Source organism: Notolabrus celidotus, chromosome 24, assembly GCF_009762535.1.
Source record: "Notolabrus celidotus isolate fNotCel1 chromosome 24, fNotCel1.pri, whole genome shotgun sequence".
Lineage (NCBI taxonomy): Eukaryota > Metazoa > Chordata > Actinopteri > Labriformes > Labridae > Notolabrus > Notolabrus celidotus.
This window is the reverse complement of record NC_048295.1, coordinates 5,230,879-5,250,167: the sequence shown is the minus strand read 5'-3', so window position 1 is coordinate 5,250,167 and position 19,289 is coordinate 5,230,879. Positions and strand designations below refer to the sequence as shown.

At 44.1% G+C, this 19,289-nt stretch overlaps 2 protein-coding genes across 2 annotated transcripts; both read right to left on the bottom strand.

Moving 5' to 3' along the window:
* Nucleotides 1-27: 27 nt before the first annotated feature.
* Nucleotides 28-4,948, bottom strand: LOC117807976 (inosine-uridine preferring nucleoside hydrolase-like). Its single transcript, XM_034677326.1, has 8 exons — nt 4,660-4,948; nt 3,082-3,266; nt 2,823-3,002; nt 2,002-2,113; nt 1,770-1,906; nt 1,605-1,682; nt 1,397-1,513; nt 28-475 (listed from the first exon to the last, which is right to left on the bottom strand). Exons 2-8 carry the CDS (start codon nt 3,262-3,264, stop codon nt 323-325), a joined length of 960 nt encoding a protein of 319 aa, XP_034533217.1. The 5' UTR covers nt 3,265-3,266; nt 4,660-4,948; the 3' UTR covers nt 28-322.
* Nucleotides 4,949-6,437: 1,489 nt separating this feature from the next.
* On the bottom strand, nt 6,438-15,868 carry LOC117807973 (protein-tyrosine kinase 2-beta-like). Its single transcript, XM_034677319.1, has 30 exons — nt 15,607-15,868; nt 15,165-15,469; nt 14,719-14,897; nt 14,539-14,626; nt 14,196-14,275; nt 14,008-14,070; nt 13,751-13,805; nt 13,518-13,658; nt 13,096-13,167; nt 12,589-12,690; nt 12,253-12,370; nt 11,945-11,984; nt 11,811-11,842; nt 11,618-11,665; nt 11,061-11,155; nt 10,889-10,970; nt 10,269-10,369; nt 10,061-10,176; nt 9,779-9,879; nt 9,589-9,678; nt 9,287-9,491; nt 9,036-9,141; nt 8,849-8,896; nt 8,433-8,558; nt 8,310-8,342; nt 7,691-7,715; nt 7,435-7,475; nt 7,216-7,350; nt 7,018-7,098; nt 6,438-6,938 (listed from the first exon to the last, which is right to left on the bottom strand). The coding sequence occupies exons 2-30, from the start codon at nt 15,366-15,368 to the stop codon at nt 6,699-6,701; spliced, it is 2,847 nt and encodes a 948-aa protein (XP_034533210.1). The 5' UTR covers nt 15,369-15,469; nt 15,607-15,868; the 3' UTR covers nt 6,438-6,698.
* Between the last annotated feature and the right edge of the window lie 3,421 nt (nt 15,869-19,289).

The window sequence follows — 19,289 nt, the reverse complement described above, 5'->3', positions numbered from 1 at the left end:
TGAATCAAAGAAAAACTGAGTCCAGAATTATACAATTTTATTTTATTACCTGCAGCCAAACAATGTTTAAACATTGATTCTTAAAGAGTTACAAAAACATTCAGTTTCACGAATGTTCATTAAAAAAACATCTCCTCTTTATTACATGTGATAAACAAAACGAGTCAGCATCATATAAAAGTCATGCAGGCAATGTCATTCCTGTGAAATGTGACGAACTGTGGAGTCATCGAGTATAAACCACATCAGAGTGGAACGACTGGAAGCTAAAAATAAACCCACTCCATCCATCAGATCTATCAACACCGTCATGTCTGTCTCATTATTTCAGAGAATTCATCAGCATCTGCTTGAACTTCTCCAGGTCCACCTTCTTTAGGATGGTGGCCTTGTGTTTCTTCTTCAGCAGCTCCATGTAGTCGAGCACCATCATGCCTCGGGTGTACTTCCCCTCCAGCTCCACCGTCACCGCAACCTGAGGGAGGGAGACAGGAAGTGGCATGTTGTACTTCTCTGTGATATCTGAATGACGGAAGACGAATAACTCCAAAAGTTACATCATGAAAGATTCAGGTACAGCTGTTGTTTAAGTGGTGACCAAAGTGAAGTAAAGATCTTTTTTTGCATCATCCAAATATAGGCTAACCCTGCATTCATGTATGCCTCAGATGGTCTCAGTTTCACAGTTAAATATGTTACTTTTCACATCTGTGTTCATCATCTTTGAGGCAATAACGAGAGCTTCTTTCACACATGCATTCTGACTTCAAGGAGCTCTGCACAGCTTGAAGTCTCTCAGGATGGTGGATGTGATGAGTCTCTCTTCATCAGATCGACCTGACCTCTCACAGAAGTTTTACCAGGAGGACGGCGGAGAAACACCCAGGTAGAGTTGAAGTTTAATTTAGTCTTTATGCGTTCACACATGCAGCTCAACTTGTAAATTTTGTGAGGTTTTTCAGGAGTTTTATGCGCAACTAAGGACACTTTTTTAAACTATATTTCTCACCTTTTGGAACTTTTATGGATGATGGATACCAATATCTAATTGATGCAGTTATTTCTAATCTGTTTGTTGATTCAAACAGGAGCTGATTTTTAACTTTGGTGCAACATGTTTCTGCAGAAATGTGAAAATCAAGAAATTAGGCTTAAATTTTTTACCTGTTGCCACTTTAGGATGCTTTTATGTGAGTTTCATTGAATATTAACTCCTTATTTTGACATGAGTGTGATGTTTAAGGTCACAGGCATACAGACGTCTGCAAAACGACTCCCTGACTGAAACTGAAACCATCAGAGGAGCATATGAACGCAGGATTACTTCACCGGTGTTTAATCTGGCTGTGCTGATCTTTCATGACTTAAATGTTTTAAATGGATTGTACGGTTTCACCTCTTCACTCTCCAGCACCAAAGACTCGTCGATTGCCGCAGCCATGGTGTAACAGTCGCAGGTGTTGAACCCCGGACCCTCCACCACCTCCTTCTGATACCGAGAAGTCTGCGCCATCTGTAGGGAACAACAAATCAACAACTCGACCACAGGTACACCTGACTTCACTCTGTGTCTGCACGCACTGAGGATTCAAACACTCTCTTACCTCCTTGGTGTGTTGGTAAATCTTCTGCAAGAAGCGAGCCTTGTCCGTGTTCTGAGAGAGCCACTCATCACAGAAAGACTGAGAGAGACACAAGAGCGTTAATGTCTGAATGAAGAGGGGTAAGTCAAGGGTGAGTCTCAGCAGTCATTCAGACTTCCAACCCACCCAGGGCAGGCTGTTCCTGCAGCTGAACTCCCAGGTGCTGATGTAGATGGGGCAGACGAAGCGGTCCAGCACGACGTAGGCAGCCTCAGGGTCGGCCACAAAGTTGAACTCTCCGCAGCATGTGGTGTTTCCTCTGGCTGAACACACACAGAGACACACACATTAATAAACTCACCTCTTGAAAGATACAGAAGATGTGATGGAAGTGATGCAAACACATAAACAAACTCACACTCGGTGTTTCCTCCCATGATGTGGAGAGATTTCAGCTTCTTAGGGAAGTGTGGGTCGATTATCGCCGCAGCCGCCACGTTAGTGAGGGGACCTGTTGCAACCAGAGTCACCTGCACACAGAAAACACACATCACAACGTCTATGAATATCATGCACCCTCTGTTAGAGGCTTTCATACATGCATACAATGTGATGTGATATTTGATACATGCAAACCTTTCAAATATAAAGAGGATTAAAACTTTCCTGCAAAACCTGTTTATAATTGGAGACAGGTTCTGACCCACAACCTTCAACAATGCCTGAAACACTTCTTAAACTATCAAACTAATTTTATAAAGGGAATAAAATTGTTGATTTAGAGAAGATTAATACATATTTATTCGTTTTTTTTTAATCAAACCTCTGCCAGATCAAAAACTTTATTTCTGCCCGTGCCAAAAGAAGAACAAACCACTTCAAATGCGTTATATTTTTGAAAATGCATCCAAAAATAATCATCTGTGCATCAAAAAAGACAAAATGTGATCAATCTGTGCAGAATATTTGAAATGATACACAAAAATGATAATTTAAGGAAAATAAAATAAAAACAGCTCCTTAAATTGTCAAATTAAGACAATCACTTTCACTCTGCTGTAATATCTCTGCACGGCACACCTATCTGTACCCACTTTGTATTAAAATGTTCTTTATATTTTCCTTGTGGTTTTAGGAGAATTCGCTGCTTCTGCGTCATTGTTAATGTTCCAAACTCAAACCTCCTGGACTGTAAACCTGCATCAGATTAAAAGTTTTACAGCTTTTCAATCCACCCACCTCCCCGGGGTTGTCTTTAACAAGCCTGACCATGGCCTGCACAGCCTTCCTCTTATGCAGCTGATCCATGCCTGGAGCATCTGGATCTGGTGCGTCCCCAAGCCCGTCCTTTCCATGGAAGTCTGAGGCTTGGCGTTTAACACCCAGTATGGGCTCACTGCAGCCTTTGTGCACCGGGATCTGCGCACAGACGATAAGACACACTGAGTCTCCTGAAAACACATCATGACATGCAGTCTTTGATTTGATTTGAACTCACATCCAGTCTGCCGCAGGTCTTCAGGACCCTCAGGGTGTTCTTGCAGGAGTTTTCCAAACCTGTGTTTCCGTTAACGCAGGTGATGCCCAGGATCTCCAGGTTAGAGCATGCCAGCGCAAGCATGATAGCCATAGCATCATCCACACCTGTGTCCACATCGATGATCAACTTCTTCTTCATCATATCTGAAAGAAATAGCAAAGAGTTCAAAGAGTGAAGGTGTTTTATTTCCTCGTCTTTAACGTGTTCTTCAACATGCACATCACAGACCCTGCAGCAGAGACGCTGTAAGACACGCCTTCTCTGAGGAAGGGAAACTCCTACATTTGCTCCGCCCTGGAAGCAGACTCCAGATCTTGGAGTGATTCCAAAGGGGGCTTCAGAGAACAATCTGTTCTTACATCAATGAGGAAGAACTTTGTTCTGCAGCTTTCAACGATGAACACATCTGCAGGAACATCATGCTCTGTACAAACGTAAGAAAGCTGCACGCTTTTATATTTCTGGTCACTTGGGGGCAGCCGACGTGAACCGCAAACACACGACTGAGATATTAACTCAACAGCAAAGAAACAGAGCTCATGGTTGTGGCTCCTGGAAGGTTGGTGACTCTCTTGTAGTCATCGACAGCTGCCCTACATCAGACGTTTGCAACCTCTCCTTCCTGTCACACCTCCACTCCACCACCAAATGTGCATTTATCATCTACGACTCCGACCACAGCTCACAGGAGACACATTAACTCATGCATTCATCTCCACACACCCTGATTTCAGCAGTGCCGTCCTGTCTGGAGCATGAAGTGAACTCCTGGACAGGCTCTAACGTGCAGAACTCAGCTGCCTCGCACCACGCCCCATCCCTCATCGTTTACAAAACCCTCCTCACCCAGTGTGTGACTGACCTCCTCCAACCCTACTCTCAGCACCGGACGCTGCGATGTGCAGACATGCATCAGCTCTCCATCCCCTGCATCCCACTTTTGGAGCCTTCAGTGCCGCAACCCCCGCTCTCTGGAGCTGTCGCCCTGCAGCGATAAGCATTGCTACAACCCTGGAGATGTCAAAAAACAGCTTAAAACCAACCTCACTGCATTTGGAAAGCGTCCTCTGGTCTCTTGAGAGGCGCATATAAATTCATTTAACGGGCCCTTGCATATTTTTGCAAATTGGGGTGTGGTACAAGTCAATGTGTGCACACTTCCTGAATCCCAAAACTCTTAATAACTCTTTCTCAGGCATCGATTAAACCAGAACTAGTGTCATGTTGAGGAGCGTCCTGCATATCTTAATGCTGTTCAGAGGATAAAAGCTTTGTTGTGTCTTTTTATCCTGAACAACACAAACAGCTTTAGGCAATCATTCAAGAGAAGTTTAAATAGAGTCCGGGTCACTTCTCAGCCGCTACAAACATCATCTCTTGGCAATGCACGGATCCTTTCACAGCTCCAGGTGATGAAAAGTCACGTAAGGGTGGTCCAAATTTGTCTGCTGTAAATCTTAAGTCTTGGCAATGCCCCTTTAAAATCTCTCCAGTTTGGCACAGCCCTTTAAAGTTTATGCACAAACACAAACTTACCTTCCGAAGACGCTGCAGCAACAAGTCAGACTCCTTCCTCGTCCGTAGGTAACAGAAGACAATGCTCCAATGTGACACACCCTCCAAAGACACACTCCTCAGGACACACAGCTCCTTTTAAAGACAAACTTCAAAGGGTTCAAATACTCGCTGGAGTTACACAACAGCCCTCAGACTCCGCCTCCTCCTCCTGCTGTGGAACTGGTTTTTGAGATTGTCTCTGCAGTTAGAGGAGAAGCTCCAGTTTTATGGTGCTGTGTGTGCAGACGGAGAGATTGCAAACAGACCTCAGCTCTGTGGCTCTGTGGTCTGAGGAGCATGTGGTCACTGTCACACGAAATCTTTGGCTGTCACGCTCCGTTTTTAACTCGCAGAGAAAGGAAATATTCATGCCATGCTCTAAATTCAGCTTCCTCTTTCATGCTCTTCTATCTCTGAACAAATTTATTTCACAAGACTCAAATGAAGAGTTTAAACTCATCAGATGAAGCCGTCAGAGATGAGTGTGATGTTTAGGTGAGTACCTGGGCGTGGAGAGTGCAGGTGATTGCAGGGGGGCTGAAAAGCAAGAACAGGTTCCTGCAGAAGGGAAGGAGTTGCAGTCTCAAGTGTCTGAATGTTGGGTACAAAATGTTTTAGAGTTGCTGGTGCTGCAGGCTGAAACATAATCACTGTGTGTGAACGCACGGCTGATAAAGCTGCATGTTTTCACCCCTGCAGGATCAGATTGCTCAATGAAATGAAAGAAGCATGCGTGTGAAGGTTCTCTGATCTCAAGGTTAAAGGTTATTAATGTTCAAAACTACAGCTGGAACTTCAGGGATCAGAGGCTAAAACAATGCATCGCTCCCGTCAGGTGAGGAGAGAGTCTCTGCCCCGGGCTTCAAGTCACACTGAGGGTGACAGAATGAGCGGGTTCAGCCTGAAAGATTGGCTCCTCGCTCAGACCTCAGGGGGGGTGAGGTGTCCGGACAAGAGCAGCTGCTGCTTTATATCAAAAAGAGTCATCAGAGGTGGTGGGGTCTGATAAGGATGCCTCCTGGGCGCCTTTGGAGGTGTTCCAGGTCTTTGAACCGTGGGGAGATCACTGTAGGATCATATTTCCCATCTGGGGAGACGCTACTGCCATGTCGAGACAGGATACGAACAGTTGGATGCATGAGGAATTTTTTAATGTCTGAATATGTGGTGCTCATGTTCCTGTCTGCAGCGCCTGAGCAGGAACCATCCCTTTAAATCTCTGCACACATCTGCAACTTCGTCTTCCTCCTCAGTCCAGTTTTTCATCGAGTCTCTGTTCTGTACTTCTCCGCTCTTCTCTCTGTCTGCATCGTGCAAAAGGCGTCATACTCATGCCATGTTGCTCCTCTTATGACTCTTTCCTTTGGCAAGAACATGCACGAGTTTATCAGGAGAGGAGCGAGCCTGAAGGGGAAGTCTTTATCCTTTAACACAGAACCCCTCAGTCCAGGACCTCCAAAGCAGACGGGTCGACAGTTCATCACAGGGCAAACATTTAGAGACAAACATTCATGCATTCACAACGACAGAGAATCTAGAGTCACCTGATAATCTAATGAGCATGCATTCTCATCCTCTGCACCACCGTGTCGCCCCTCGTTTTAAAATCTGACACTAGATATCTGCACCCATCCTTCCAGGTGATTTTTGTTTCATATTTTAAAATAATAATTGACAGGTTTGGATGTTTGAGGTAACATTTTCCAGCTTGTTGCTTTAAAAGTCATCTGTTGGCAGAGACAGCGAAGGACTCAGAGTGCAGCATGTCTCTCTGTTTAATGATAAAAACACTTCACAGAATACAAAAAGAGAAGACAGTATAAAGTTTGTTGTGTGGTGTGAGTTTGATTTGTTGTTTCATCACGTTAATGTTTATTTTGCTGGAGGAGAATAAATGAAAATATTTCAACGTCTTTTCTTGCAGCAGGTTGAGGACGTGTCCACCCTCAGCCCTCCCTTCATGTCCTCGTCATTAAATCAGTCTTTTCCAACATGCAGGATCCTTTGTCCTCTCCACATTACTCCGAATCCTCTGCAGTCTGGGCCTCGGGTCTGGGCTTGGCGAGGTTGGCGCGGACCCGAGCCTGGTCGACCGCATCCAGCAGGTTCTTGGAGTCGAGCGCGAGCGTGTGAGCGGCCGCCAACATCTGGCGCTGACACTCCTCCTTCAGAGACGTGACGTAGTTCTGCTGCGCCAGGCGCATCTTGTTGATGAGCTCGCCCAGGTCTTTGTTCAGGAGCTTCTTCGTGCCTTCAATCTGAGACGCAGAGGAGGTTCGGAGGTCAGAGGTCATGAGTAAAGCGGTTTCAATGTGAGGTGAAAGCAGTGAGACGTACCTCTGTGGTGACAGAGCAGTGCAGGGAGGGCAGGATCTCATCCACACTCTGAATCAGAGTCCGCAGAATGATACCCACCGCCTGAGGGAGGAGGAGGAGGAAGTGAGGGAGAGATGAAAGGAGGCGAAGGAGTCAAGAGAAACTCTTTTAAAATCAGAAGTTAAGAAAGCATCTTCACACAAATCCTGAGAGACGTACTTTGACCGCGTTCGGATACTCTGAAGCCGGCAGCGCGTTGACGTCATTCTTCAGCTGCACCACCTGTTTGACCATCGACATGACGCCGGTGTACACCTGATCACCTGAGCGGTCCAGCTCAGCTGTGGGCCGAGGCTACAATGACAACAAAACTCGCTCTTATCTACCATTTTGACTCTTTTCTTTTTAATGTTGTTTATTTTCTGTGTTTCTGTGTACCTGTGTCGCAGCAGGAGGCTCAGGAGGCTTCTCTGGAGGACCTGACAGAAACAGGAAAGATGCACAATCAGAGGATTCTCATTTCCTGCAAACAGCATGAACTTCTATGCTCAAAAGAGTATAAAGTATTAATTTTTCATCTGAAATATCTCACACTTTTTCATATTTTAAACATTTTATCACATTTAAGTCTTGCAGAAGTTGATTACACCTCATCTTTGTGTGTAACCCTGTTAATAAATCAATCTGCACTCACCGTTCTCTGGACTCTTCTCAGGAGGCTGCAGGAAACACAGAGAGGAACATAAGACGAAGATTTAGATTATCACTGTTTCTCTTAATGCATAAAGGAGACGTCTCTCTAACATCTCTCTCTGTATTTTCTCTCTCTTCTTCTAGATGTTTGTGGTGGAAGATGAGAGCTAACATGGACGTGGATGGATCGGGAATGTCAAGCTGCAGGGCTAACTTAACGTTCCTGCCATGTGGAAGGTTATGTGACTCATCAATGGAGCATAAATGTCAAGATGAGAAAGTGACGGATCAGTAAGTTGCTTCTTAATCTCTTAATTGTGCAGTTAAGGGACTAAATCTGTGTTCACAAGTAATAAAGAGTTTATAAACTCCCTTTAAACGTTAAAATATGACATGAAAGATTTAAAGAAAAGCCAAAAAACAAAAAAGCATGATCCTGTAGGCGTTCAGAGACGCACAGAATCCATTAAACATGTGTTTAGTGATTGATTTTCTGCAACGGTCTCTGTAATGCTTCAATAAGACCTGCAGTAGTAACGCAGCGCTGCCATCTAGTGGTGAAAACGCGCAACATGCAGCTTTAATTTGTCTCCAGTCCAAACACAGGAGACGACACTCACCTGGATGTTTGTGTCTGCTCGCACGGCGGGATCCTGCAGGAAACAGGAGAAATCACTCAGTGCATGATGGATATGATGTGTGTATGTGTGTGTGTGTGTGCGCGTGTGTGTGTGTGCTCTCACCAGTTGTCTCTCCTCCTGCTCTAACCACTGGTTGTCCACGAGCATCTCTCGTCTCTGTCTCTGCAGCGTGTCCTCCACATGCTCCCTCTCTCTCTCCCACGCCGGCCTGTTGTCCTGCTTTTTCCTCTGCACACAGACACACAGACACACAGACACACACACACACACACACTCGGGTCACTTCCCATCCATGTTGTTGCTTATATGAGTCATGCAGTGGTTTTACACTCTGTCCTGAAGACTCAAGCAGCAGCTGACGGCTGGGTGACTCAAGGGCACATTTCCAAGTTGTGCTTGATGTAATTTTGGAGTTTGCGTCATCGCAGGAAGTTTAGTCACTGACAACCTGAATCTGTCATTTTGAAACATGTTGCATGTTTTTTTTAAAGCAGATGACGGTGTTTCTGAATCGTTACCTGGATGTTTGTGACCCGAGGAAGAGTGTTCCCTTGTAGCCTGGACGGCTGAGGACAGAGAGAAAGAGAGGACGTCAGGTCTGAGGATCGAGCTGGAGGAGGAGGTGACATTTGACATCCGCCAAGGTGGACACTGGGAACTTTCTAAGCCTTGACATGTGTGTGTGTGCGCGTGCGTGTGTGTTACCTTGGGTGGAGGCTCTGTGTGGTTTGGGTCAAACCCTGGTTGGGTGGAGCGTGGTCTGTCTCGCCTCCCATCCGTCTCTTGCCCCAGCTCCGTCCTGTGGATGTCACTGTAACACATACACACACATATCATTAATAACATCTGAGCCTGCAAAGCTTCAAAAAGAATATTTGAGTTTAAAATCCTGATCATGCAGATTGAGGAGGAACCAAAAAAGAGGCGTGTGACTCTGCAGGTGTGTATGTGTGTACCTGAGAGAGCATACCAGCCGGCTGAAGCTGGGTCTGGAGGCCGGCTGGTACGCCCAGCAGCTGGAAAGCAGCGAGTAGACGGTGGGCGGGCAGTGCTGGGGTTTGGGGAGTCGAATACCGGACTCCAGCTGGATGATCACCTGACCGTTCTCCAGCCAGAAGAACGGCTGCTGGGCCATCGAGAAGATCTCCCACACGCACACACCTGGACGGACACACACACACACACACATTTGAAAGTAAAAGTTGAACAAAATTCACATAAAGAAGTAAATGTGTGTGATTAGAGACGGGTATCTTACCGAACATCCAGACGTCACTGGCGGTGGTGAAGCGTCTGAAGTTGATGGACTCGGGTGCCATCCATTTGATCGGTAATCGGCTAACTGAAGCTGCACACGAGGAGAGACAAAACACACAAATCTAACTGTTGTAGGTGTGTTTCAACTCTGAAGTGTGTGTGTGTATGTGTTTGCAAGTGTGTAAGTGCACCTTTATAATACTCTTGTTCATCGACGTAGCGAGACAGCCCGAAGTCACCAAGCTTCACACATTCAGGAGACGCCACCAGGACGTTTCGTACCGCGATGTCTCTGCAAGGGGAACAGAAACCAGGCAGAGAGCAGCAGATAAGACCAAACACACTCCAAAATTAAACCTTTATTTTATAGAGCTTCTGTAAATCTGAAGAGAGGCTTGATGCTCAGTTTCTCTAGAGTGAGCAGAAAGCCTCTTCTGTTCTTTTATTACAGCTCATGCAGGAGGCGGTGATACCTGTGCACCATGTTGAGTCCCTCCAGGTACGCCAGAGCTTTGCAGATTTGAACGCAGTACAGGATCAACGTTGACGTGGTGAGGATGTACTGCTGCTCCACCAGATAGTTCCCCAGCTGTCAGAGGAGGACAACAACATTCACCTCACTCTCAGAGTAAAAAGAGAAGACTGGAGGATCAGCTGTTCAAAGATTTAAAACACACACACCTCTCCGTGTTCGTACAGCTCCATTACGATCCAGACCGGATCGACTTCGATGACCCCGATCAGACAGACGATGTGGGGATGGTCCAGGTTTTTCATCAAGCCTGCGACAGACAGAAAAACACCTTGTCATTAAATAAGAGAGACATGATTTATCTCATGTCAGAGGATGCATTATTTTGAGTTTTTTGACTCATAATCAGGACTTCATTCTCAAAAATTCAACTTTTGATCTTTTATCATGACTTTTCCCGTCTGTGTCGCTCTCAGACCTCTTCAAAGTTTATTCTAACAGTTTATGGTGAATTAAAAAATGTCAACACACTTATTATCATTACAGATTAACAAGGTTTGGAAGAGCACAAGCATCTACACCCACAGAGTCAAGAGTGAGATTAAAGTGCTCTCTCAAAATCAAAAGTGGTCACTCTTCTGGTTTCAAGCGTCTGCAGCCCACAGTCTGAACATTTTCACAAACCACAACCTGGCAACCGGAAGACGCCTGCAGCAACCTGCTGACTGACGAAACTTACGAAACTCTTCTCAGTGTGTCGTTGAACATTTCAGGACAAAACAAGTCTCATCAGCTAACGTTTGACAGGAAGCAAATCTCTGCAGCTCACCGGCTTCACTCAGAAACTTCTCCTTCACGTCAGCTGAGAAGTCCTTACAGGTTTTGATGGCCACACTGATCCTCTCCCCTGTCTGAAAAAACACACACACGTTTCATCAAGTTAACACTAAACACTCTGTTTGGATCCTCAGGTTGATGTGTAGGATGGATGACACACTCACGGGGCTTTTATAAACTCCTTGGTGAACCTCTCCGAAGAATCCCTCGCCGAGGATCCGACCCAAAACGACGTCGTCTCTGGAGAGTCTGTGCTTCTCTGAGAGCACAGGAACAAGAACACAGAGACAGTTTCAGGTTTCTGCATTTACTTTTGTTTTAAAGGATTTGCTCTCTCTCTGCGAGTTCTAGTTGTTAAAAAGTTCTTTATTTTGTTTTTCAGACGTGAGGCTGAAAGTGAATCCTGAGCCTGTAAGAACTAAAGCTACGGTAAGTATTTTTAGTCACACCTTGAAGTTTAAACGTAAAACTGTGTTTTGTACCAGGCTGTAAAAATGTTTAATTCTGCAGTAAAGATCGTCTTTTTTGAATGGCTGTGTATGTGGTTTCCTGTGTTTCTGCAGCCAGCCTCTAGTGGACACTCAAGGAACTGCAGTTTTAAACACTTCTGCATGGGCTTCATGTTTTAAGACCAGAGGTTGCAGCTTGATTAAAACTTAGTTGCCTGTTTTTTGGGGAACAATAGAGATGCAATGGGAGAAATGTTAAGTCCAACACTCACCTCCTGAGTCTGCTGAGCCCTCTGGAATCTCTGCATAAATATCTGAATCTGAAGAGACAGAAACACAATGAAGTTACTACCACACTTTGACGCTTTGTTACATATTGATAAAAAGCCTCATAACATGTTGTTTTAGTGGACTGATGCTCTGCTCAGAAAGCAACAGGAAGTTGTAAATCAGTGTTTAACTCACTGGAACTTTTAACAGGAGCTCTGGAGCCTCCACTGGAAGAGAGAAAGACTCTTAAAGTTTCAGAATAAGTCACATTTATGTTGTTTAGACGTCCGTGTTTGAACGTCACAGCGTGTACGAGTCATAACACTCACCTGTTTGGGATCTCAGGGAGTTTATTTCTTGTGTTTTGCCCTGAAAGAAAACACTGACGTTATTCATCTCTGAGAGAACAGAGGGATAGTTTGAGAGTTTAAAAGGATAGTTCAAAAGTTAGAGTCAGAGAGCCTGCTTGATATTGCTGTCCTCACAGATCCTTCAGATCATTTTTGGAGCAAATATATCTTAAGATTTTCACTCCTATGGTATTGAAGTTTGATATTAACGTGCAGGTTTGCATGTTTTTGTTGTGTCGCCACATTCAGGCTCATCAGGAGCCGCCTACAGGTTGATACCAGCGTACCTTTGCTGGGCCGGATGATGAGCGAGTTCTCCGAGTTCGCCTCCAGCCGACAGTAGCCGTCGATCAGGTCGGCCATGTTTTCTGCCATAGCCAGAGAGGATGTGCTCACAGACAGAGGCTGAGGGTACAAAAACAACATATTCAGCTTCGTCTGAGACACTGGACTAAATTTAAAATGTGTGAAAAGCAGCATGAGTGAACTTCTGCACGTGAGTGAGTAATAACTCTAACACTTCACCCTCTGCTAAACCACAACCTGTCATTGATAAGCTCTGTTTCTTATTATAGGATGCACCAAAGAGGGTTAAGGTTATCACTCAGTGAGTCAGGCGTCACCTGTTTGGCTCCGTCGATGTGCACGGTGAGCAGAGCTCTGCCGTCGCTGTCCGCAGAGGACGAGATGCTCTGGACCTGAGAGAAGGAGGCCAGACAGACCGGCTGCAGGAGAGAGAGAGAGAGAGGGCCATGCATAACCAAACTTGAGTGAAGGAGGATGTTTTGCACATCTAGAATAAATGCAATACTAAAAAATAGACAAACAGGAATAAGAAGAAGATAAAAGAGGGGTCTTAAAAACATAAAAACTTCAACTCTTTCCTCCTCTTAAATACTTTTGCACGTTATTCCAGAAACGTCTCCTTCACCAAGATATGTCGTCTTTAATTCAGCACCTTGACTTCATTCTCACCTCTTCTTTTCTTTCCTGAACCGTTTCCCCTCTGATACTTGTCTTTGTCTAAGTGCGATCATACCTCGTCATCTCTTGTTTTATGAATATGAAAAGTGTTGATGTGTTGTGGACAGGAGAGCAAAGAGCTGAGAGGAACAGAGAGCTGGACTCACGGTGGAGTTCTCCGTTTGCTGACTGATGCCTTCAGGGCTGATGACGAGGTCGATGGTCAGACTCCAGCTGTGCTGTAGAGACGGGACAGAAGCATGAGAAATATACTTAAAAGTGCTTCAAGGTACACGTTTTCAGGAATGTTTTTCATCTTTCTTAGTTATTATTAGATTAGTTTTGTTTCTATGAACCTTTAAGAGTCTGAGTGATAACTTTCTGGCTTAGTTTTAGATCTTTGAAACCCCCTCATATTCATTTCAAGCCTTCCTCCCTGTTGACTGTGTGGTTAAGAATGTTTTTGGGTACCCTTTGGCATCTCTTTTCACACTCAGTAAGGTCTTTTAAAAGTTTCCAGTAACTTCTACTAGTGCATCTTTCTTCAGGGTCTCATTTCGTCCCTTCTAACACAGATCATTTTACTCACCACCAGCTGGCAGGCGAAGCTCTCCTGTGTGTAGCTGTAGCACTGAGCCAGCGTGGTGAAGAACCTGGACATGCACTGGTCCTGCTTCAGGGTGGAGTACCCCTGAAACGTCTGCTGGATCAGACGGCGTAGCTGCTTCGGCTGACACATCAGACAGAGGTTAATAACAATCCTTCAAATCTTCGCTTTCAACGACAGATTGAATCTGAAGGAATGACACGTCGACTCTTTACCTTCATGCTGTTGATCAGCTCTTTGGGGAAGAACAGCTCCAGACCCACATCCTTCCTAATGGAGGAGAGGAAGGACACAATCATGAGACCATCACATCTTATCATCTTGTATAGTATAATATAGTATCATGTCTTATTGTACCGTATCGTGGTGTAACTATCCTATATTATCTTATCACATTGTATCTTTTTAAAAAACATTTGCTATCCTCCCACGGCTCAAAAGTCCTGATGCAAAAGAAAAGGTTCCCACTTACTCTAAAAGTTCAAAGTTGGACTTTTTCTCCAGTCCGTTTGGATTCATGTCTTTGTAGAATCTCCTGCAGACAGAACAAGTGAACAGAAACATCTTCTGACTTGAATCGTGCGCTCTTGAACCGAAAACACACGCAAACAGAAGTTTGGTTTTGTTTCAGGAGCGTGCATGAGGTGGTTTTTGCAGTACCTGATTTCCAGACAGCCGAGCTGCAGAGCCATCCCGTCACTGACTTTGGAGGCATACTGCTGCATGTAGTCACTTCGTACCTGAGCAGGTAAACACACACACACACACACACACACACACACACACACACACACACACACACACACACACACACACACACACACACACACACACACACACACACACACACACACACACACACACACACACACACACACCTTCCATTTACCACAACCACAAAATAACAAACCCCTAACAAATCCTCATCCTTAACACTCGTTCAAGATCTTTAAGTTAGTAAGAAGATGAAAAGAAAAGCCCTCGTACGCAACATGTGACCAACCTGCTGGTAAAAGTAGAGCATGGTGGTTCTGTCGTCTTTGAATTTCTCCATGAAGTCTGTCGGGATGTACCTGATCCTTAAATCGTACCTGGACAAAGACAGTTAACAGTTTCTTTAATAGACGAGAATCAGAGACGTCGTCTGCCTGACTTGTAACAAGACAGAGACTGACGCACTGACCTCCACTCAGCCTCCAGGTGCTGCTGCTCGTATCTCTGTGTGAGCTCAGACACGGTCAGGTTCGGGTGGAGCCAGTACACCTCTGAGGACTTCAGGTGTTTGAGGAGGAGGCCGTAACACAGACTGTACGTTATGTCTGGACCCACGCAGCCGCTGGACAGAACCACGTTGATGACAGCCTGGGTACAGGTATTACAGAAGAGTACAGTAGATTAGACCGACCTGCTGGTGACTCAGTGATTATGGTAGGCGAGTAGGGGAGGTAGAGCGTACAGACTAACACTGCAGGAGTTAAATCTAGCACAAACAGGCCTCTTGCCTTAACTCATCCTGGGTTTCCTCACTAGACTGCATCCCTATTCTCTATCCCTTCCTCAGAGACCAGCACAGCACAGCACAGAGAAGAGAAGCTGACTACAAAGTGGAGTATGGTGGAGCAGTTTTACCCTGACGGTCCAGCCCTCCTCACAGCGGACCAGCTTGAAGTTCTTCCCCAGGTTGGAGCTGTTACTGAGGAAGCACACCTTCATGATCTTAACGGGGAAGACGTTTTCTCTGAGCAGGTTCGTCGTGGGAGACCGATCCGAGGACTCTGACTGGCTGGTGGGAGACATGCTCCTCCAGGACAGGGTGTTGGTGTCCCCCGACATCACACTCTCTCTCTCTCTCTCTCTCTCACACGGCTTGTATACTACTGCATGTAGACATACATCACTGTCACGCCTACGAACACCATTTCTGTCGTTCTCCTCTTTCAGACACAGACAAACATTTAAAACACAAACATGAAGAAGATAAAGAAAGACAGGAGTTATGTTAGTTTATGATCACGCTCATTCATTGTTAGAATAATCACATTTTAGTGTATGTAACTTCTGCTGTGCTCACCAGTTCTGCAAAAGCTCCACCGCCCGGCGTGACAAATCCAAAGCCAGCCTCACAAACTGAAAACCAGTCGATGCCGGATAAAGACAGCCTTCATGTTAACTTATCAAACGCATATTTTCTTTTTGTCTTTTTGTGGTTTAGAAGTTCAGAATAGTTCGAAGCTTTGCCCCGGAGAAGTCAGTCAGGCTGTCATCAGCAAACGAAAGAGGAAATACGGGCAAATGAGGAAGTTAAAGCGCAGCAAACAGAAAAACTGAGAGGACTGATGAAACTGTCGTGTCACCCCCTCCTACCCCCCGTCTCACATGTGATGGCACACACCAACACCAAACCACAACCGCCTCCCCATTGTGCAAAAAAGAGCATGGCCTACATTCCCCCGTTTCCTCTCTCAGAGGTTTGACGAGCAGCAGAGCAGGTGAGATAATGACTCAGTCCACAACTTCAACACGTTCACCTCCACTCTCTCCTCTCTTGAGCACGTCTTTCTGCTCAGGTTGGCAAAATTCTGGTTCCTGTTTTAATCAGGGAGGTGAAATGTTTCTCTTTTACATCAGCAGCATCCTGTGCAGTAAGCATGAGGTATCTGGTGGAAACTTCTTCAGCCCTCTGGTTTCAGGTTCGACTTTTACTCATCAATCACCTCAACTAACTTTAGTATGCTCTGGAAGAGTCCCACAGGTTATTTGGCTTTTGGAGGAGGAGACAGACAGTGTTGTGGAAAGCGTAGGCGGGATGTGGCTGCACAAATTCGCAGAAATTGGAAGGTCCCAAAAAGTCTTCAATTCTAGCTAAGATGTAAAAGCAAACTTTCATATGAGGCTGCTGCTTTTAGACGCAAAGAGGAGGTGTGTGCAGATGCAATCATGCAAGATATGCACTTTAAATTTAGGATGTTTATGCAGTTTTACAAATATTCCACACTTTTGTACATTTCTGTTTGTTCTTCTGTGCAAAACATGGATTCATTTTCCTCTTTTTGGGTCCAAAACATCTTAAAAAGTCTTCATTTGATTTTGAAAAGTGTGCAGCATCCCTGTCTCTGCTCTCCTCTCGCTTCCATCATGGAACAGGGAGGTAGAGCGTACATCCTATCTTCATGTTTGTGCGCTGTCCACATATTAGTCGGCTCTCTGAGGGTGACATTATGTGAGATCTGGGTCAGCCCTGCAGAAGGAATGTGTCGGTTAAAGAGGGAGGGGGGGTGGAGCAGGGACCACTACCACGACAGAGACAAAGCCTGTGCTCTCTACTTTTAATAATCTCTGACGTTTCTTCGTCTGCGCTCTTTGAACAGACACTCTGCCGGCCACAAGCAGAACTAAAGTTCAAAATAAAACCCCAAAACTACCACATGAGGGTTTTATGCTGCTTGTGCGCACAACCACACGACACCTCAGCATACATTGAGAAACACAGAAAGAATTTAAACGTGCTCGCTTCATATGCATATTAGGAACAAACAGAAACATGAAGCTTGACCCAGCAGAACAGGAAGCTAATAACCAAAGACAGCTCAACAAAGATGATGAACTTTGTTGACTCGCTCTAAATTCCTGTGGTACTGATGTGTTACTGATAACTCACAGACAATACTTCATATAAGAGTGTGAGTGTGACATCCTGTTGTCTTGCATGTTCTCGTATCAGCAGCCCGGCCCTCCCTTTGAGCTTCAGAGGTGTAAGTTTTAAAGACATCGTGCATGATGGGCAACTTTAAAGTAAAGCAGTCTCCCTACATTTTGTTGACATTTTCTTTATATTTTAACTTATTTTTTAAGGTTTTAATTCATGTTTGATGATCATAAAATGAAGTCAGCCTGATGAAAAGAGGTGTAACTTTCCATCACTTACTTTAACTCTCCCTGTCCCATTAAAGTTACTAACCATAGACCTTTCTGGAGTCCCTGAGCTCCCTTGTCTCGTAGGTTCCTCTGAGTCGCTGCCAGAGACGTTCTCCAGCTGATACAACTACTACTCTCTGTCTCACCACTATCATCTCTCTCTCTTCATCTCCCTCTATCCCTCTCTCCAACACAGTCTCAGCAACCTCCCTCCTGCTGGAGGTTTCTGCCTCTTAAAGGAAGTTTGTCCTTGCCACTGTAACTTGCTAAATGCTGCAAAGTGCTCTGCTCTTGAAGTTGGGTCTTTGTTAATAATAAAACAGAGTACGGTCTGGACCTGCTCTGTTTGTAAAAGCGTCTTCAGATAACGTTTGTTGTGATTTGGCGCTATATACAAATAAAGACTGATGATAATTTCTAACCATTTTGAGCACAGTAATATTTTGGAGGTAGGGGTTAATGCACTGAAGAAAAAGACTTATAAATGAAGGTATTCTTGTGGAAATTTAAACTGCATTTGCAGAGTAACAAAGCAAAGAAAATTAAAAAACATAGCCTTTATTTTATGCGTATAATTTGCACAAATTAAAAGATAACTAAAGCTTGTTTTCTGTTTTGTATGTGTCTCCAGTGTCACTTTAAGGGAATTTATTTCACTGAAATATCAAAGAAAATGTTCCTTTTATTGGTATATTCATAAATCATTAACTGTATATTGATTTGCAGCAGGCAGCCACCAATGGGAGCTCTAAACCTTATGGTTATAACAGCTGTTGATATAGACAACCTGTAACTGCTCACAGTGTCCACCAGAGGGCGCCATAGCTCCATCTGACACAGTTCATAATTAGGGTGTGATTAAGTGTTTTGTTTACGTCCACAGGCGCAGGAATAAATCAACCAAACACGATTTATTTATCTAAATTGGCGCATTATCATTATATAGTCACTCTAGACATTTTTAGTGATTAAACATTTGCAGAAATAATGATAATAATAAATAATATTTCTTCTCAGCTCAAAAATGTCCTCCTAGAATTGAAAATTATGACTTTAATCAGAAAATTGAATTGTTCTATGTGCTTACATAATGATTGAAGTGTTAAAATACTGAATATGTATCCACACATTTTAAATAACTCAATAATTTAGCCAGTATTTGTTTAAATAAAGCCTAAAGGAGAACATTTGTCGACAGGTGAATATGTTAAATTAATAGAGCTTATCCAAAAGGTCTGTTTTAATCTGTCTACCTGTATGATGTGGTTTAGTAAGCTTATTAGTCCATGGGACTGTCCTGTGATGAGCCTCTGTCAGCTGGAAGTTTGCAAGAGTTAAAACGGAAGTAACAGGACGTGCCTTCAAAGTAAAACCACAAACGCGTTGGGGGGGGAAAAAAGTGCAATTTATTTGCAAGTGAAATTCATTAAATTAAAACTTACCACACACCGTTAAGTTTTCATCTACAGTTTGGAAACAAATCTTGCAGCCTGGAAAAATAGAGAATCCATCGTAACGCTTGCAGGTATTTATTTAATGTCTTTATATTCATGTTTTACTTTCCTACTTGAAATTGTAATTTACTTTATTTTAACAACACATTTTACAATTGTCGTTAGCCTAATGACTCGTAACTATATAATACTTTTTTATTTCCCTTAAATTTGAAAAGTGAAGACCAATAAAATACACCTAGGCTTACATATATGGAACTAATTGATATGTTATTATACAATCTACATTATCATACCCTGAAATCTTTTATTTATGCTATTTTAAATCATCGATCAAATCATTCAACCTTAGCACTACAAGACAATGTTATACACACGAAATACC